The sequence below is a fragment of the Dipodomys ordii genome, unplaced genomic scaffold (assembly GCF_000151885.1).
Source record: "Dipodomys ordii isolate 6190 unplaced genomic scaffold, Dord_2.0 Scaffold23, whole genome shotgun sequence".
In the NCBI taxonomy this organism is placed as follows: Eukaryota; Metazoa; Chordata; class Mammalia; order Rodentia; family Heteromyidae; genus Dipodomys; species Dipodomys ordii.
This window is the reverse complement of record NW_012267239.1, coordinates 8,753,199-8,774,085: the sequence shown is the minus strand read 5'-3', so window position 1 is coordinate 8,774,085 and position 20,887 is coordinate 8,753,199. Positions and strand designations below refer to the sequence as shown.

Here is a 20,887-nt window from a genome sequence, read left to right as displayed (position 1 = left end):
CTTTGAGGTAAGTGTAGTCGTAACTCCCAATTTATAGGGGGGAAGATTAAGGTTCTCCAAGGTGACACAGGAAAAGGTCACCCAACTGGGAGCTGGTAGGAACCAGAGTTTGAGCCGTGGAAGCATATACTGTGAGCCAGCATGGAGGGTGGGCCAGGAAGCTGGTAGCCTTGAGGTCTGCTCGGGTCCTTTCCTTATGGAGTGGGTGTCAGTCAAAGACCAAAGCTGGACTCAGAAGGGCTTGGTTCATTTTATCTCGCTAGCTTGGACCACATGCCCTTGTCAACAAGAAACTGTAGGAAACAAGACCTCAGAGAGAGGGGCAGAGAAAGAGAGAGAGGAGAGACACAGAGACATTGACAGCGAAACAGAGAGAGACAGAGACAGAGAGACAGAGAGGATCCATAAAAGGAGTGCTGTGGGATTTTGTGAACTGAAAGGAGTCAAAGAAAGTTGATGGTTCATAGACTTGGGCGCAGGCCATGTGTGCCTGTGAGCCCCTTGGTGACACAGGTAACTGATGCTTACTGAGCTCTCACTATGTGCCCGAAGCTAGGCTGGCTGCTTTACCTGTGTCAACATCTCATTTTGCTTGTACGATAACCCTTCCAGATAAACTTGCACAAATACCTCCGTTACTACAGCCTAGACATGTCAAGTAAAAGATGATGAGTCCGTGGAGGAACTAGGATTTGAACCCCCAAAGTCTGACCTGTGAATCCTCAACCTTCCTTGGGGCCATCCACCATCCCACTGGTGGGCCTCTGTCTCCGCCTCTGTGTTCTGGGATAATAACCATAGCCACTGACAGGGTAGAGGGGGGCCAGGCACTTGTCCTCTTATGAATGTGCACTAAGCACCTACTATCTGCCAGACACTGACCGGCAGCCTTGAGCAAAGCAGACCTGGCCCCAGCCTGGAGGAAAAGCTGGTCCCTGCACTTAGAAATGTAATGTTCCCAAGGGGACAGTGTCTGATGTCATTGGAATCATGCATGCTTGTTGAAAACCTTGCTGCAGATCAACCCAGCAGTGATCTCTGGCCCTGGAAAGAAAACTCAAAGAAATGACATATCATTGTCAATGTTTGCTTTTGCTAAGTCAAGACAGATGAAAGAAAACCACACACACACACACACACACACACACACACACACGCACACCTCTTTCCTTTTTCTTTTTCTTTTGTGTAAGTATCACCAGGAGGGGATGACTTTAGAATGAAGGGTGAGACTCTGAGTGGAATGCACTTAGCTGGATGAAAAATTCATTCCATCGAACTTATTTTCTCCTATTTGGGCAGGGAGAAAATATGTCTAATTGGATCTATATGGAGATTTGGAAACACTGATGAGCTGGGGCTCTCCCAGTAGACATGGGAGAAGGGAGCAAGAATTCTTTTTTCAGGCTCCTGCTAAAGGTCAAACCACCTCCCCTACCCAAGGTCATGGCCCGTTGGGTTGTCCTAATGGGCTTTTCACGTTCTCACAATACCTAGCTCATGTCTTTTCTTCTTCCCCTCCCCTCCCACTCTCCCTCCCTCCCTCCTCCTACCATCTCCCCCCTTCCTCCCAGAACTCCCAACAGGTCAACGAATCCATTCTCTTGCTGTCTTCCTAATTAGTGCACAAAGGAAGATGAATGACAGCAAGGAAAATAAACTTAATGTCTTTGTGAAATAAAAAAGGGCTTTTTAAAAGGAAGAAATAACCAGAACCCTCTAGCTATATGCTTTACCCTGCCTCTCTGTGCTCACCAGAGAATTTCTAGTTCCCCATATGGCAAAGAGAGGAAGGGGAAAAAATTATAGCTGACTCTCTCCATGGGGCCATTTGAGGCTCCATAAATGGACGTGTTCAGTTTAATTGGAATTCTTTTCTTGATTGTATTTTTGTAACCTATTAGTCCAAGCTGCCTCTTGATCTCAGAATTCAGCCAAAATTAAATTCTGAAGTGTAAGTGAGAGGTTGCCTTTTTTTTTCCTCTCCCCGGTTCTTGATTAAATAATGATTTGAAACAAAAACAATAAATAACAGTGTGTGATCCCCTGGAGGGCTGAGAGAGATTTCCAGTGAAACTCCAGGGAGCTGGGGTTCGTGGTGTGGGGATTTAATTACTTATTAGAAATACTCAAGTGGTAACCTCAAGCGTGGTAAGGAACAAGGAGATGAGGTAAATTTGTAAGAGGAAGGAAGGAAGGAAGGAAGGAAGGAGGGAGGAAGGAAGGGAAGGAGGAGAGGAAAGAGGAAAGGAAGGAGGGAAGGAAGAAGGAAGGAAGGAAGGAATAGAATTTGGGGGGTTTCATCTAGTGGGGAATCAAGGAGGAAATATTCGTTAGCATTCCCTCAATGACCATGAATTCAAGAAGTTTATCCTAACAAAAGATCCTCTGAGCCGGCCAGCATAGTTCGTGGTTGTAGAAACTCTGTGTGGCTTGGGGGCCTTGACCCAGTCTCCTGGTTTCAGTCATTGACAATAAGGCAGCAGAAATTTCAAGGACTTCGTCAGGGAAGCTGGTAGTATTGAAGCTAGGGGTCCAGATCTTATTTCTCAACAGTAACCCCCAAATGGAATCTGTTAGGTGAATCCCCCTGCTCTGATCACGTTGGCAATTCACGCAGATTGGTTTCTGAATAGCCACCATCTACCCCCTACTCATCCGACTTTATTCAGAACTGCCCGCGGGTTCTAGATGTGATTCTGCGGCCGTACAGCCACCTGCATGTAGTAGACAATCTGCAAACGCGGGAGGCAGCTGTAACCCACGAGTGTTGGAGAGATGGAATATTAATCTCCAAGTCCTGCCATTTTTGTGCCCTATCTAGAAGGTGACAAAACATCTTTTATTGGCTCTCTTTTCATTCTTCTTCCCCTACAAGGGTTTTTCTTCCCTTCTCAAATAAAGCTATTAGCACTCAAATTCCTTTCTCAGTTGCTGGGATCCAGACCAGACAGGAGTTTTTTGGTGGTGATGGTGGTTTTGTTGTTTTTGGGTTTTTTTGGGGGGTGTCAGTCAGCAGGCTTGAACTCAGGACTGGGTCAACTCAAGACTAGTGTTCTACCACTTTGAGCCATAGCTCCACATCCTGTTTTCTGGTGGTTCTCTGGAGGTAAGAGTCTTCGGGACATTTTTTTCCTCCTCCCTGGGGATGGTTTTGAACCATCATCCTCAGTTCTCAGCCTCCTGAGTAGCTAGGTTTTCAGGCGTGAGCCACCAGCACCTAGCAACAGGAGTTCTTTTGCTTGGTTGATTCATCAGATCTTGCCGAGGATAGATTTTCATGCTATGCCCCCAACAGCTGGATGGAAAAGAGATGATACTGACCAAAAGAAAAAAGTCCTGAGGCTATAGAATCCTGGGTCTTATGTGGGGGAGGGGGCAGGTGTGGGTAGGTTTTGGTGGGGGCTCCTGGGGATTGTGTGCTGGGGGGTCCTGGGGATCCTGTGAGAACATTATTTCTGGGTGCTGATGGGCCTTTGATGGCTGTTGCTGGTGAAGGTCTTAGAGGCCATTTTCCAGCCAGTTGTTCCTGATCAGAGAGTCACTGCATGTACAGAGATCCTCCAATAGGATGAAGAGCTCATCAGAGATGTATTTTGCCAGGCCTGTTGTCTATGTGGTGTGGGCGAAAGGCGCAGGGAGGAGATGTCCCGTCTTGGTAGCAGCACTCAGTGCAGGAGCTAGAGCATGGGCACCTCCATTGTCCACCCCTGACCACAGTCACCGCTCGAAGTCTCCTTTGCATCATCCTGGTCCCATCCCAGGCACGTGCTGACTCTGCCGCCGGTCCCCGTCATGGGCCTTCCTTCCTCTTCGTGTGGAAGGAAGGGAGAGCCCTGGAGAAGGTAGACTCTGAAGTAAGGAGGCAGTTGAATGATCCAGCCATTTTACTACAACGCCTTCCCCCTCCCCACCCGGAAGTGTCAACCCAGCCCATCAGACTGGGTCCTACTGAGAGAAGAAGGGATGCGTGACTCCGGGGAACACTTCCTCCCTGCTGAAGCCTCCCCTAAGGAGATCAGAGGGGTGCCTGATTAGTGCCCCCTCAGGCTGTACCCTGGACAAAGCAAGTGGGAGGTGAGGCACCCCCTCCACACCCGCCTGCCTCCACCTATCACATTCCGAACACTGACCTGTGGCCGCGCCAGCCCATGTCTTTTCTAACTTGTCCGGCCAAAGTGCCTTTGTCTAACCCCTTATCCCAAAGGAGCACCATTTTATCATCAGCATGAGCCACTGTGCCCAGGCCAGTGGTCCTGTGCCTGCTAGGGGCAGAGCTAGGGAAAGAAAGCAAAGCATGGGTCCCCTTGGAAGGCCCTGTGGGTCCCCAACTTCCCACTGAAGCCTGCATGTCGGCCATTGAGAAGGAACCTGCAGGCAGAAGGTCTGTGCACTTCCTCTTGGTAAACTGGGTCTAGTGAGTTCTCCCTGCGTCCCCCATGAAGAGAAGCCGAAGCACCGGGAGGGGCCAGAGGCAGGTGATGGCCAAGAGACTTCAGGTGCAAAGAAAGTGCGGAGAAAAAGGACTCTTGATCTCTGCTGTGAGTCGGACCTAAACCTTAATCCTCTGGGGTCATTATGACCCCCACACCCAGACCTGAGCTGACCTCAAGACCCATTATCACTCACCAGGCACTAGTGGGTCCCGGGATATACCACTGGACTATGCATGGACGCTGCCCACCACAAACCCCTCACCCAGATGGAGATGTGGGAAACAAAAGATGTAAATGCAACACTGAGTACCAGGACAGTTTTTTTTTTTTAATGAATGAATGGTTGAAATATTGAATGAATGAGTGAGCAAATGAATGAAATATGTGGGTGTGTAGAGTGGGGGAGAGGGGCAGAGTATTGCATAGAAAGGAAAGTAGGATGTGCATATGGCCTGGGGTTGGAAAGCCAAGGAGTCCACGTGGGTTCTGAGAGCCGATGTGGGTGTGTGCAGAAAAGATGAGCTCTGAGAGCTTTGTGCAAGGCAGTAATAGGAAGTAGGCAGGGCAAGGTTGCAGTGGATTTTGTAGGCCATGTCAAAAAGCTTAGCTTCATCTAAAGAACAGGGACTTTTAACCAAGCAGGAGTGCTTAATATTTCCCTGTTAGTATCTTATTTATCTGTTTTCTGGAGACAACACACCTCCATGTTGAATTCTCAGTTCCACACACTCAAGTTAAATGTGGTGAAGTCACAGCCAGGTCTCTCTGTGAAAATACTCTGTGTCCCCCAAGTTCAGTGCGTGGGATAAAAAACATGAATAGGGCAAAGTCCTTCTGCATACCTGCACTGAATACCTCACACTCAAAAAATCTTTGCCTACTCATGCACCAGTGGCTCACGCCTGTAATCCTAGCTACTCAGGAGGCTGAGATCTGAGGATTGCTGTTCAAAGCCAGCTGGAGCAGGAAAGTCCAGGAGACTTTTATCTCCAACAAAATTCCAGAAAACTGAGAGTGAAGCTGTGGTTCAGAGAGGTAGAACCCTAGCCTTGAGTGAAAGAGCTCAGTCAGGGACGGCACCCAGGTCCTGAGTTCAAGGCCCATGACCAATCCAAAAAATAGGGACTCCGGATACAACAGGGAAATGCTTTGAAATTGTAGTCATGATGGTAATGAGAACCTGGGAGAGAAAGAGCAAAGCTGGATGCCCCCAGATAGCAAGCCAGGAGACACCGAAAACCATTGCGCTTGATGACCTTGCCTTCTAACTATCTGCCAACCTCATTCCCCACAAGGTGGGCTTGCCTGGTTTACTCACAATATCCTGGCCACCAAATATGAATGGGTCAAGTATCTCTTGAGTCTACCCTCGATAACTATGCCCCCTAGCCTAGAGCTCAGGTCCTAGGGTCAAGCTTGCTGGCCCAAATGATCTCTTTCTGACAGAGATGGTGGGGAAGGAAACACACATTACCTCTGAACTCCCCAGGCAGGAAAGACATGCCATCCAAAATGCACACCAGAAGACAAATAAGAAATGCCAAAATGGGAAATGAGTCTGTATGGTGATTTTAAAAAAAAGTCTTACTCTAGAAAACTCCACAAGGGTAACTTTAAGCGGAGTTCCTACCTCCAAAGTTAAAGCTAACCAGATGGCCAACAAGGCAATGTTCTGCCTACCCATGGCAGGTAGAATTGGGTAATGTTGGGGCTATCACCTGTGTGCAAAGCCTCCTGGGAGAATCCATAAAGGAAGTCCCGCCCCTTGGTCTCAGGAGCTGACACCCTAAGCAGTTAGTTTTTATTCCTTTTACTCTCACAGTTTCAGCATCCCCATGATGGAAATGGTTGCTTAAAACAGCCCCGGAGTCCCTTTCTTCTAGGATCAAAGAGCATGAGATAAAGTAGGAATGGGAAGCAGGCTCTTGATGGAGAATAGACTGGGATAGACTATCGAAGATGGCCTATAGGATCCTAATTGTCTACATGCTTGCGCATCAAGTCAGCCAACCCAAATAAGATATGGCCTTCCTAGCTTGGCAAACCTACCATCAAAGCGATCTGAACATCAGACCTCGACCGAGCGTCTTGGGTGCTCAATGTAAAAACCAGGAGGGGAGGATGTGCCCCGGAGTTTGAGGTCCTTGTGTTTGCTTCTGACCTGTGGTACCATAATGATGGGACACACACACACACACACACACACACACACACACACACACACGACCACCTCAGCCCAATCATCTAAGTTCTATCTCACACCCACTTGACCTATGGTCTACCCACAGAAAACATGAGATGGGTGGGTGTCCAGAGTCTACATGAACAGAGACTTCTGGGATGGCAGAGACGCAGAGTGGTCTGGGGTACAGGGCTTCCAGAGGGTTTGCCCCTCTTGGCCCTACAGATTTTCTCTCCCCATGAAGATGGCCAGCTAGTCCTAGAAAAGGCCCACAGTGCAGGGGGGAAAAGGGGAGAGGAGGGGGCGGGGAAATCTCTCTTGCTTATACTATTGAGCATGGTATTGTTGGGAGCCAGACCTGTGTCCTCTCAGCCAGGATCCTGGTTTGATGTGTGAGGAAATCCACCCCTTGTAATCTCCCGTGGTGACTGGCTTCACAAGGGCTCTTCTCTATCGCCACCTTTACGGCACCTGTTCTAGACCAGCCTCAGGCAGATCCCCATGACTTCCTGTCCCCCCTCCCCAGCTACATTTTCCAAGACCCCACCAACACCCCTGTCCAGTTGTCAGCACACACACCCCTCTTGTTTTCACGGACAGCAAGGTGGGGTGGGGGGAGTGTCTTGAACCAACCCAGGCCTAAAGAGACAGACTAGGTTAACTCGGTTAGACTCCCTTGAATGAGAAAAACAGACAGAATGGATGCCCCGCCCACCCCCACCCCCAGGTCCAGAGAGCACCACTAGTCCAAGTTGAGGGCTGAGTGTGAGGTTGTGCAGGAAGGTGTGTGTTTTTACTTGTCATTGAGACTCTGATAATGGACTCACGTTACCCGCTCTTCCCTTTCTCTTACACCTTACCTACTAAAGGAGGAGTTCTTGCTTGGTAAGTGGATATAATCCGCAAAGACACGAGAGAATTTATTAGCAGCCACTCAAGATCTGCAAAGGGGAAAAAGACACACACAAATACCTGTAGAGACCTTTTTTTTGTTGTTTGTTTGTTTGTTTGCTTTCAGTCAAACTATTTGACTTACATTTATTTTGGCCCCCTTCCCCAGTTCCTTTCTTTTCCCCTTTAGTTGAAAACTGCTCAAATGTCAGTTTGTGACCTTGACTTTATATATTTAAAAAAAAAAAGACAGCAAAAAGCAAAAAACAAAGCTCTCTTCTTTATTACATTGCTTTTCCCCATGTGACATTTGTTCAGGATTCTATTCCGGCAACTTTGGCTTAAAAAAAAAATAAGTACACCAAAAAAGAAATGTTACATTCATTGAGGATTTGGCTGAAGTTCAAGATTTTAGTTTTATCTCCTATTTTTTTTTGTCTTTGGTTTTTTTTCCTTAATTTCCAAGGTATATTTGTTGAGGCCCATAGACTGTATTTCTTTTCCCTCTACCCCTTCCTTTATTTTTAAAGTTATTGTTTTAGGTTAAGGGTGTTTACACACACACCCTCCCGTTTTATTAAGTTGTCTCTTTTGTTTGAGTTAATTCATTAGGAATTAAATTTTGTATAATTTCTCTTTACTTTGGTTTCATCTGGACCGCATGCTTTTTTTTCTCTCTCTCTCTCTGCATGATAGACTTTTATTTTATCTTCCAATTATCCTATTAGGGGGTTTAAAAAAATTATCTATCTCTCTATCTCCTATTTCTGTGGTATTCTTTCAGGAATTTGTGCTCTTGTTTTTTGTTTTTGTTTTTTTTAATTTGGCGTCTCTTTCTTCTCCTCTCTCTCTCTCTTTCTCTCTCTCTCTCTCTTTTTCTCTGCTATCATTCCAGTGCCTCATGATGGCTAACATTCTTGGTTATTTAAACACAGCCGGCCCAGGGCTCAGCAGTTGTCCAATGGATCTTTCTGCTTTCAGATCACTGGGTCTGAGTCTGCCGCGGACCCCTTTAGCAAGGCGACAGGCCGGCTTGCCACGTCCCGAGGACGCTCCCAGGAATATGACTCAGGCAATGATACCTCCTCGCCACCCTCCACCCAGGCCAGCTCCGCCAGGTCTCGGGGCCAGGAGAAAGGGAGCCCCCACGGGGGCTTGAGCAAGAGGGGAGATCTCAACAGTGGCAACACCTCTGATTCAGGGAACTCCTTCACCACCTCTTCACCCCAGAACAAGGGAGCCGTTTTGGAGAATCTCTCTCCCACCAGCAGGGGCAGAGAATCAAGGTTAGTGTACAGGGGCTGTGGGGAGCAGGGAGGGGGGAATCCTGCTTGAATATCACCTTCGCAGTCTCAGAAAAGACACACTGATTTCCTTTTTTTTTTTTTTAAATCCTAGAGTTGTAGCTTCAGGTCTAGCTGGATCCAGGGTCTCAAAAATATATCCTTAGTCATTAATCTCTCCTATTCTATCTGTCAGCTGTGTTCTTCCCCCCTCGGAGGGTCCCCCTTCTCCAGCAGACCCTCCCAGAGCATCAGGGAACAAACTATCAGAAAATATTCTATCTGTTTGGCCAGTCAGTAGAAGAAGAATTACCTCTTTCCCCAAAATATGGCAGCCCCAAACGCCCAGGGCAGGTGTTTGCGGACGCTGCTTGGACCAGTTTGGATTATTTACTCACTCCTGCACCAATCACGGAGGCCCAGGGGATGCAGCAAACCTCCCACTAGAATGTGTCATAGGACCCCACTGAGACTAATAAAAGACAGCCTTGCCAGATTCCTCTGCAGCAGAAAGAATGGAGGCCTAGCAGGTAAAAGCAGCTATCGGCTCTACCTGTCATCTTGAGAGAAAGTCTCACATTAACTGCATTTGAAGTCACTCTCATTAAAATCATCATCATCATCATCATCATCATCCACTACAATATTTACCCACATCAACTGAAAATGTATCCATACCAACACCTGCACATGGATGTTCGTAGCGGGTTAGATTGTCATCGGCAAAAGCTTAGAAGCAGCCAACCTATCCCTTCAGTGGGTAACTGAGTAAAAACAAACAAAACAAAACAAGAACAACTATGATCCATTCAGACAATGGAATAAGATTCATTAGTAAAAGAAAGACCTAGCAAGCCATGGGAATATTACTAGGGTGAAAGATGCCAGTCTTAACTCGATGCCATGCTGGGGAAAAAGAAAACTATATGAAGAGAGGGGAGAAAAAAAATCAGTGTTTGTCAGGGATGAGGATGTGGGCCATAGGGGGTCTTTAAGGCCCTGAAATTATTCTGAATGCAGCAACCATGATGGAAATCCATCAGAGTACATTACTCTAGGCCCTAGGAGCTGTAACACCAATGTAAACTAAGGACTCTGTGGGTTGACATAAATTCTTCCATCTCAACCCCTAGGTGGGTGGGGGGAGGGGGTATGGGAATTCCCTATGCACTTATCACTCTATTCTTCTATAGAATGACACTACTCTAAATAAAGCCTCATTCATTCACCTATACAGATAGACAGCTACCTACTGGTACAATTTTTAGGAAGAGGTATTTTATTTCATCTCGATACACCTAGTTAAGATGCAGTTTTCTGTAGAATATACTTCCACCCCTGTTGTGTTGACTCCAGTCCCAATTCTGCTGTTTCATGCTTTCCTACCATCTTGTCTTCCCTCCCCCCAATAAAGTCACAGCAAAACAATAATCAGAGAGGAAACTGTAAGAAGAGCCACTGACACATACAGAGGGCCTGGTCGGCCCGGTTTGTTCAGTTACTTAGTCCTTGGCTTGCTACCACAAACAGCAGCTTGTTGCTGAAGCCCTCAAGTGTGGGTGCTTTCCTCTGGGGTTTCCCATTGGTGAGACCCATGTATGGATGTGTGTTGGGGGGGGGTGGAGTTTGACTGGTGCACTCTGCCTGCAAGCAGGGAGGTTTTCTTCTCGCTAGAGATAGGAGTCTGTCTTTGTTCAAAGAGGCCAAGATTTTCAATGTCCCGTGCCTTAGCAACTGAAACAGTGAATGATTGTAGCAAGGACAGAGCGACAGTTGTCCCCAGTGCATAGCCCGCTTCAGTCTTGAACAATCATGCCAGCAGCCATCTGTAGTCCTGGTTTTTCCACTTCAGGGCATCCCATGGTCTCAGCTTACACCCAAGCGTGGCTAGGGAGCCAGAACTAGTTCAGAATCAATGTCACCATGCCCACAAACAAGCAAGGAAGTTCCCAGATGGGAGAGGGAGAATGCGTGTCTGCAGATAGGCCCAAGTACTGATAAACAGGGAAAGCAGAGAAAAGCAATAATTACAATGACAAATGGGGGGGGGAGAATGTCTAGCTGGGTTCTGATGGCTCATGCTTGTCATCCTAGCTTCTCAGGAGGCTGAGAGCTGAAGGATCATGGTTCAAAGCTAGCCCTCGCAGAGAAGTGTGTGAGACTCTGATCTCCAATTCACCAGCAAAAATGCTGGGAGTGGAGATGTGGCTCAAGTGATAGAGTGCCAGCCTTGAACAAACAAGCCAAGTGAGAGAGGGAGGACTTGAGTTCAAGCCCCAGTACTGGTTCGCACACAAAAATAAAAATTAATAATAATAATAATGGCAGTTAGTATTCATTGAGCCCCAGTGCGGTAGGACGTGCTTCCCCCTGAGTAACCTTCCTTCATTCCTCATCAGATGTTTATGAAAAAGGTTCAAGTATAACCTTTTTGAAACAGAAAAAAAAATGGATGAGGAAACTGAGGCTCAGGGTGGTTGAAAAAAATGAGTTAATAGGGGCTGGGAAGGTGGCTCAGTGGTAGAGCACTTGCCTTGCAATGCATGAGGCCTTGGGTTCGATTCCCCAGCACCATATAAGCAAAAAGAAAAAAAAGCCGGAAGTGGTGCTTTGGTTCAGTTGTAGAGCGCTAGCCTTGAGCTGAAGAGCTGAGGGACAGCACCCAGGCCCAGAGTTCAGGCCCCACAACCGGACCCCCCCCAAAAAAATGAGTTAATCAGTGTTAGCACTAGCAGTCAAAGATGAAGCTGTCTCCTGAACCAAATCGAAGTCCAGGAGGCATCTAGAGATTGCCTGCTTCATTTGATCTCCGTGCATGGTCAGATGAAAGCATGCAGAACAGATGATGGTGAAATCATTGTGGTCTCACGCCAGCCATGGGCAGAGAGCGCCGGTGAGGCAGGGGCTGAGGCTTTGAACTAAGGGAGTCACAGACACTGAAGTCAGGGGAGCTGGAGAGGGGATGGACTCGTGGGCTTTAGAGCTGGACAGAGCAGAGTTTGGGACTCTGGTTGGCCTCGGCAAGGAACTAGCCCTTCTAGGCCATCTCTGCCACTGGAGCCTACTTGAAGGACCAGTTTCATCAGACGGACAGGAGGACTCAATAAAACAATGCTGAAGAGGTCCAAAGCATTCGCTCATAGTGAGGTATTGATGACACAGGCAGTATGGACCAAGTAAGGTGTGAGGATAATGTCCAGAAAGTCATGGGCCCTGTACCCCAGTACCTCAACAGGCAGGACAAGGGGACACAGATACACTGAGAAGATCATATGACCCCTCTAGAGATGGCAAAGAGAAGATCATGTGACCCCTCTAGAGATGGTAAAGCCTGGAGAGTAGGCTTTAAGTTCTAGAGATTCCCCAGCCCACTGTGGGGTGGAGGGGAATCCAGGAGAGTTTCCCAGAAAAGGTAGCTTCAAACGAAGACAGAATCATGAAGATGCCAGGTGAGGAAGAGAGGAGAAGGTAGCAGAGGCTCCAGTGCTCAGAGGCCTGGTGAGCACCGAGAACGCAGGGATGGATGGTCCAGGAGGAATGAGGAATGAATATCCTGTGAGTTAAAGTTGAAGCTGAGATGAGTGGCGTGCTGAGATTGGGACTGTGAGCAGGGGCCTGGCCACCGTGAGCCCTGCAACCGCACGACTTGAACTTGAACTTGACTCTTGACCCAATTCCAGGTCTTGACAGAGATCCCAAAAGACATCGAATATGGCTCTAGACAGGATGACCTTGGCTTTCGGGGGGATTCTGACCAAGTGCTCCAAACACCCCTTTTTTGGGGGGGGAGAGAGATTCAACCCTTCCTTCTACAAAATGGACTCCACCAAAGATTCTCAAACTTCAACCAACCACAGGCCACCTTTTTTGATTTTTACTATGTCTGTGGCGTCATCTATTCACTGTAACAGACTCACTGTTTCTAGAAGGAAATGTACGGTACTGTCGGAAACAGAAAAAACATTAGGGCCACTGATCTGACCTAGGAGACTCCCCATAAAACTACCTCTGAATAAAAAACAGTGGATTGAATTGTGTTCTCCTTTATAGTTTCCTGCCCAAGTCTCCGAATCCGAAGCCTGCTCCCTCCTCCTGTCTTTGGGAGGTCACAAAGTGTTACAGAGGTGTTAAACACACACTAGAGCACTCGGCTATGGATTTCTCATTAATGTAAGCGGGCACTCACAAAAGAGACCAGAAGGAGAATAAATCCCTTCCTGTGTGACTTAGGTTATTTCAAGTCAAGCCCCCACTGACCTCGTGGAGTGCTGGTGGTGTGGTCCTGGGACCCGGGGACGCTATGAGTCATCCATCTCCTCTGAGGGCCCCTTCCCTTGGCAAGTCTTCGGACGTGGGGGGAGCTCTCCATCCCCTGGGTAAAGGTGGAGAGGAGAGTACCAGATGATGATGTTCTTGGGGGTGGTGGCCTTTGGGTGATGGCCAGGGCTCCTCCTCCTGCAGGGGATTTCAGTCTCCATGCCTGGAATGCGCCAAGGTGAAGAAGTCCAGCACAGCCCGGAGTTCCCCGCTGAAGGAGTGCTCTCGTAGCCCTTCCTATGCCAGCACGCGATCCTCCAGCCACTCTTCCAGGTCGCCAGATCCCAGGGCCTCCCCCAGCTACACCCGGAGCCGATCCACCTCCTCGGAGAAAAGGTGAGTGTGGCTTCCCCCTTCACTCTGCTTCTCTCTGACAGTGAGTTACAGCAACCACACCTACCCACCCACCATCCACCCAGGGGAGAGAAGAGCCAGACTTGAATCTAAATACTCATTCTATCCCTTACTAGCTGGTGGGCCTTGGGAAAGTCAGTTAACCTCGCTGAGCTTAGACACAAGATACCAATAAGGACACACAGCCCACTGGTCCCGATGGGCAGCTCTGAGAAGTCTAAGACACATAGAAAGGTGCTTGAAAAACAATGAGTATTTGTTCCTTTGGGGCTGTTAGGATGAGGATAAGATATGGGTATCAATGAACTTCTGCTGCATAAAAAATTACCTCTGAATTTAGCATTCTTAAAACAAAAACAGTGTTTGGTTAGTTCCTGATTCCCTGGCTGCCATCTGGGCTGGGCCCTGCGGGCCGGTCCTCCTGTGCCTACCACGCCTCTGCACGTGTCTGCGATCCGAGGGAGAGCTGGCTGGCGGAAGACTGCACTGAACCACTGCCCTCCCCTTCCCCCACACTGTTCATCTCTGCTCTAGGATATCCCTCATCTACCATTCACAGGCTGATGAGAGAGGAGACAGACAGACAGACAGACAGAAGTAATGTACAGGTTCAGTCCTGGGCTAAGAAGTGACATGTCACCCTTCTACTACTATAAGCTATAGTATATAGTATATACATAAATACTATATATGTATATATAGTATATATGTAGTGTGTACTATATAGTATATATTATATGGTATATATTATATATAGTATACTTATGCATATACTATATATATACTATAGAATATAGAGTATATATCATATGTAATATATGCTATATTATATACTATTGTATACTAATGCTATAGTATTAGTCACAAGACTAATCCAAGTGCAAGGATGCCCTTCTTAATGGAGGAGCTGCAAAGTCTCACTGCAGAGAGACTAGTCTTCGTGGCTCCTTTTCCATCCTACCCGCCCCCCCCCACATACAATTCAGTAACCATTGGCAATCACCTAATTATCTCATGTAGAGTAATGATGTTATAGCATATGTAGACACACGCCCTCAGGGATTGGTACACTCTATCCATCCTATCTAACCAAACCAGCCTTCTTCAGCAGATGAAAAATTCCCAACAGAAGGTTGACTATTCATCTCCTGAAACCATGTGATTAAAATGCACTTGCTCATTTAGTTGGTTACTTCAAGACCAATCTATTTTCAAAACGGAGGTAAGGCAGCTCTCCCTCTCCTTCCCTCCCTCCCTCTCTCTCTCTCTCCCTCTCTCTCTCTCTCCCTCTCTCTCTCTCTCCCTCTCTCTCCCTCTCTCTCCCCCTCTCTGTCTCACACACACACAACTATTTCACCTGATAGCATGATGTCAGTGAAAGAACAGATTAGGCTGAAAGGAAAGGAAAACTGAGGAGAAAAATATAAATTCAGTCATTCAGTCAAAAAGAAGTTTAAATCCCCAAAGGCCTGTCCCACATTATATATAGTTGCTATGGAGATGGACCTCTGAGATCACTGGTGAACAAAGCAAAGAGAAAAATCGTTCCATTAATTGTTATGATATTAACCAAAAAAAAAAAAAAAAGGAGACAAGGGAGTTGGGCACCAACGACTCACACCTGTAAATCCTAGCTACTTAGGAAGCTGAGCTCTAAAGAACATGGTTTAAAGCCAGTCGGGGCAGGAAAGTCTGTGAGACTCTTGTCTCTAATTAATCACAAAAAAAGCCAGAAGTGGAATAGTGCACTTGAGTCCTAAGTTTAAGCCCTAGGACTGACATGTGTGCATGCCCAGGCACAAGTGTGTGCCCACGCGCACGTGCACACGCATGCACACACACACAGATAAGAACTGAAGGAGCAGCTTGGGAAAGCAGTTATTTCTGATTCTAAGGTCATGAAAAATGACTCCCATGGCTACAGAGAAAAGGAGAATTATGTGGATGAGAAATGCCTGGAGATATCCTTCCCAGTTGTCTGCAAGCATGGTTCTCCTTCTTATAATATTTCTCCATGCACAACTGCCTCTTTTCCAGAGGCCACAGCTGGACCCATGTCCAGGGCACTGGGATTAAATGAGCCCTTCCTTCACTCCTGCCCTGTGTAAAGGTGGGAGGCACTGGCAGAGATGGAAGATCACACATGGCATAGGGATTAATCATTTGTAAGTGGGTAACCCTCCCCCTCCCCCTGGTCCACCGCAGTTTCACCCCATGATCCCAGAGGGTACACTAAACCCCGTCATGACTGCCATTTCCATCCTAGCCAATCGCCTGCTGTGCACTTTGCAGTTTGAGCAAAAGTAGCATTGACTTCCTTCTTCCTTTAATTTCACCGAGAGAAGGTTTGCTCAGACCATTGATCCTTAGCTACCTCAGCTTTCCTTTTAGCTGAAGAACTGACATCTTCCCATGCATAGGAAGGATGCTACAGTTTCTCTTTGGCAAATCTGAACTGCTAGCCCTGCTGTTTTCACCCTTGATACACACACACACACACACACACACACACACACACACACACGCCCTGAAGTGTGGGGATGGTGGATCTGGTCAAAACCATTCGCCTGGGGAGGAAACAGCAGGACAGCAAGAAATCTCACTTTGCTACTCAGAGTGACACACAACTTAAAACTTAAAAGGCTGTTTATTTCTGGAATGTTCCACTTCATGTATCCGTTCTCTGTGTCTCTGTTCCCCTTCTACTGGAGGGAATTGATAATAGTACCTAGCCCTTAGGTGGTGCATGCATTGAGGATGAGATGAAATGCACAGGAAGCATTAGTCCAATGTCTGGTACTTAATAAACTAGCCACAGTTAACATTCGCCACATGCTGGCTAATTAGCCCTTAGCAAATATGTCAACATGCTAAGTGATTTACCCTAATTTGCTCATTTGATTTACACAACCTTAGAGGGCAAGTACTATTATTACCCTCATGTTACAGATGAAAAAAATATAAAAATGAATGAATGAATGAAGAAAAGAAGCCCAGAGACGTTAAGCTGTATATCCAAGATCACACAATAGTAAACAGCCGGGACAGCAAGTGAATGAGTGAATCCTAACTCCTTTCTGTTTGTGACCACGCAGGGGGACGGGGACACCGACCCCAGGGTCTGATTCCTGAGCGGGTCTCCACCTGGGCACCAGGTGAACAGACCCCTAGATGTGAGGTGCGACCCTAGAGCACATGCTCAGCAGGTTCTTCTGGCTCTGCTCCCTCTTCCCAGGTCTTACTCCCGCTCTCCCAGCTATTCTTCCAAATCCGGCAAGAGGAGCCCGCCCAGCAGAAGTTCCCGGTCCCGGTCCCGACGTAGCCCCAGCTACTCTCGCTACAGCCCGGGCAGGTAAGGCGGGGATGCCCCGCCCCAGCAGGTACGGGCCTGCCCCTGGCTGGCCCCGCCCCTGGGAAGGCCCCGCCCCAGCAGGAACGGCCCCGCCCCCAGGACCGCCCCAAAGCCGGTAGGCCCCGCCCCCTGATTGGCTCCGCCCCAGCAGGAACAGCTCCGCCCCAGGGCAGTCCTATGTGAGCAGGTAGGCCCCGCCCCCTGGATGGCCCTTCACCCCCACCCCCACCCCCTTTGGCTCAGTTCCCCCTCTCAGGCCCAGTCTCCCATACCCTGGGCACTGTACCTCCTTCCAGCGCTGAAGATGGGGATGAGGAGCCTTTTCTCCCCCTCCCTGCTCCATCAAAAACGGCAATAACGCCCAAATATTACCCTGGCGTCCTAGGGTCCACACCCCAGAACTCAAACCCCAGGCTCCAACCACCCCAGCCCCGTCCTTACCCACACCAGGACCCTGGTGACATTCGCCTCCTCACCCCTGCGGCCCCCCGGAAGGCCGCCCCCGTCCGTCCTCACACCACAGGGCCCAGCTGGAGCGCCCGCGGGTGCCCTCCCGGCCCCGGGGGGCAGAGGGGCCGCGTGAGGAGATGTGGACGCCTCACTCCCGCGTGCTCACCCCAGCGCAGCCCGGCTCCCCAGTAACCTCGCCCTCGCACCCCTTCAGGGAACGGGACCCCAAATACGGCGAGAAGGACTCGCAGCCCCGGGAGCGCGAGCGCGCATGTCGGCGGCGCCGGTCATACTCGCCCATGAGGAAGCGCCGGAGAGACTCCCCGAGCCACCTGGAGGCTCGGAGGATTACAAGGTGAGGCCAGGGGCCAGGGGACCAGCCTTCCCTCCCCAAGTCCCAGCTGGGCCCTGGAGACTGGGCAGCGCAGGGGCACCCCTCCCGAACACTGAGACTGAGTGGGCGGGGCCTGGCAGCATGTGGGCGGGGCCTGGCCGCGTGTGGGCGGGGCCTGGCCGCGTGTGGACGGGGCCTGGCAGTGTGCGCGCAGGGCCTAGGGGCGTGAGTGGGGCCTGGCAGCGTGTGGGCGGGGCCTGGCAGCGTGTGGGTGGGGCCTGGCAGCGTGCAGGTGGGGCCTAGGGGCGTGAGGGGAGCGTGTGGGCGGGGCCTATGCGTGCATGGGCGGGGCCTAGGAACATGAGAGGGGCCTGGGAGCGTGTGGGCGGGGCCTATGCATGCATGGGCGGGGCCTAGGAACGTGAGAGGGGGCCTGGGAGCGTGTGGGTGGGGCCTAGGTGTGGGTGGGGGAGCTGGGGTGTGTGTGTGGGGTATAGAAGCATATGGATGCCTAAACGCATGAGCTCAAATGTGGGTGGAACCTAGAAGTGCACGGGCGGGGTCTGGAGTCTGTGGGTGGGGCCTAGGAGCCCATGGGCGGGGCCAGTGTAGGGATGGGGGTGGAGTTGGAGGCTGGGGGCCCAGCTGGGACCCGGGAGGCAGACAGGCCAAGGGCCACTGGGCAGGACGTCGGCCTGATGGTTGTCACGTTCAGCCTAGTCCTGCATGCTCAGATGACAGGTTTTCATCGATCTACATGTGATTGATCGAAGTGCAGAGAAGGGAAAGCAGGATTGCTTGCTTAGGTGCGGCAGGGACTTAGAGGAAGACGATGGGGAGAGGGGAGAAAACGATTTGGCGTGGCATCCTGGCTGTGGGGCCTCCGGAGCCGGCTTTCTCACGCATGAAATACTGGAAGGAAAAGTAAAATCCCAGGAGTAATCGTCAAGGAGAACTGGAAAGGGGCAGAGAGATGTAAATGCGCTTCTTTTTAATTGCTTGTCCTCACTTTTTGCTGTATGACTTTTTATTATCTGTAAGTAGCCCGAAAGGGTCTCCTTTCAACCTGTCAGTTTATGGGTCCTGTACAATACATCTCCATCAATACCAACCTTGTCATCATTCTTCCCCATCTCTGCCAACCTCAAGCTACCTGGTTCCATTTTTACATGCGTACACTATTACAATTGTATTCACTCACCCTTCCTCTCTCCCTTCCTCTAAATGTAAATGCGAACTGCACTAAGGTTAAGACCTCAGAAAAGCTGTAGCAGAGAGGGCTGATGGTTTGAACAAAAACCATTTCTCAGGCTTTGAGAGCTGGGAGAAAGGCTTCATGCTTTCCCCCCCAAATTAGGCTGTCATGCATCAAGCCCCTTAATCCAGGGACCGCTAGGGTACCATATACCATCCTTGGAGATGGAGTCACACACACCCCCACCCAAATACTTTAATGAGCCATGCTTCTCTTCCATCCTACTTCTGCCTTTATTTTCCCCCTAGTGATTATGACGGCTGAGATAATTTTCTTCAAATGGTTATGCTCTTTACAAAGGCCCCCTGCATTTATTTGAAAAGAAACTTGATGCTCTGTCCAAAAATAAATAAATAACCAGCCCCTCTGCCTAGAAATAGAAGCTAGAAGATACTGGAAATAGAAGGCTCTAGTAAAAGTAAAAATAGCAACCCCCAAACCCGCAATTAAAAGTTTAGATGGAGATTGTATTGCCAGCTGGAGGCTCTCTGAGCCCTGGGGGCTTCCTTTGTCAAAGAGAAAAACATGGAGGGAGGGAGGGAGGAAGGGAGGACCGGTCAGTACTCAAGCTGAGACTTTGTACTGGACTTGTCATTGTGTTGTTGTTTGCTTTGGGCTCGTTTTAACCCTTAAGGGGCCGGGGCAGGCCAGGCAGAGGCTTCTCTGGGTTGAGGCTGGGAGGAGAGCAGCCCTGACCGCAGCATCCTTCCTCTGTGGTCTCTGCAGTGCCCGGAAGCGCCCCATCCCTTACTACCGGCCCAGCCCCTCGTCGTCCAGCAGCCTCAGCAGCGCCTCCTCCTGGTACAGCAGCGGGAGCAGCCGCTCCGCCAGCCCCGGCTACTCCCGCAGCCGGAGTCCCAGCCGCAGCCGCAGCCGCAGCCGGACCAGGAGCAGCTCCAGCTCCCGCAGCCCCAGCCTGGGCTCCCGCAGCCGCAGCCGCAGCCGCAGCCGCAGCTCAGCGGACAGCTATTCTAGCACAAGGCGCTAAAAGCAAGGGCCTTGCCTTGACCCAGCTGCCGGTGGGGACCCTTTATGCCCTGCCAGCCTTCCCTACTACCTGCCTGCCCGGCCTTCTCCCTGGTGACAGGACTCTGTCCTGCCTGCTTTTTCTGGGGAGGAGGAAACAGGAGTTCTGGGGTGGGGGGGGAGGATAGAGGGATGGGAGGTCACCCCCTAAGATGTCAAGCTGCTTGGAGCCTTTATTTACTAGCACCATCTTGGGGCTCATGTCAGGCCTGGGCAGATAGAGACGTTCTCTCTTGGCACGCATGTGTGCATACACACACACACACACACACACACACACACACCCCTCATGGTTTCATGGGGAGCAATGGTTCTGTGACTGGAAAGTTTGGGCTTGGCCGCGGACATGTAGGGATGAGAGCCACTCTCGGGATGTTTCCAGAAGGCCAAGGGAATTCATTCCACCTGCCCTTCTTCTCCCTTCACTCAATCTCCCGGATTGTGTGTTTCACCTGATAGCAGAAAGAGATGAGATTGGAGACAGGAAGACAGTGCCAAGATAAAAGGTCCAAAGCCGGGCGCCGGTGGATGGCTCACACCTGTCATCCTAGCTACTCAGGAGGCTGAGATCTGAGAACCGCAGTTCAAAGCCAGCCCCGGGTAAGAAAGTCTGTGAGACTTTTATCTCCAATGAACCACCGAAAGATGGGAAGTAGTGCTGTGGCTCAAAGTGGTAGAGCGCTAGCCTTGAACAAAACAGCTCAGGGACAGCATCCAGGCCCTGAGTTCAAGTCCACAATCAACCAAAAAGAAAAAAGCGGGGGAAGGGAATGTCTGGAGTTAAAGGTCTTCCTCTGACAGACCAGAGCAGAGGAAGAAGAAGAAGAAGAAGAAGTGGAGGAGGAAGAGGAGGAGGAGGAAGAAGATGGTGGCAGCAGCTTTTGACATAGGACTGGGCTGGAGGAAGCTCTGGCTGCATGTATGAACACGTAAGGATGAGGGTCTTCTGTCCTGTGTCTCAGCGGGTTCTCCACACACGGTTGGTACAAAACCTTCTGGCTGTATAC

At 49.6% G+C, this 20,887-nt stretch overlaps 1 protein-coding gene across 1 annotated transcript in view; it reads left to right on the top strand.

Annotated features, from left to right (window-relative positions):
- Srrm4 (serine/arginine repetitive matrix 4) overlaps positions 1-19,842 on the top strand; it is a 99,706-nt gene extending 79,864 nt beyond the window's left edge. The window contains exons 9-13 of the mRNA XM_013014371.1: positions 8,491-8,795; positions 13,254-13,445; positions 16,699-16,815; positions 17,480-17,620; positions 19,581-19,842. Coding sequence (XP_012869825.1) covers positions 8,491-8,795; positions 13,254-13,445; positions 16,699-16,815; positions 17,480-17,620; positions 19,581-19,842 — 1,017 coding nt within the window. The remainder of the gene's footprint in view (positions 1-8,490; positions 8,796-13,253; positions 13,446-16,698; positions 16,816-17,479; positions 17,621-19,580) is intronic.
- The last annotated feature ends 1,045 nt before the right edge of the window (positions 19,843-20,887 follow it).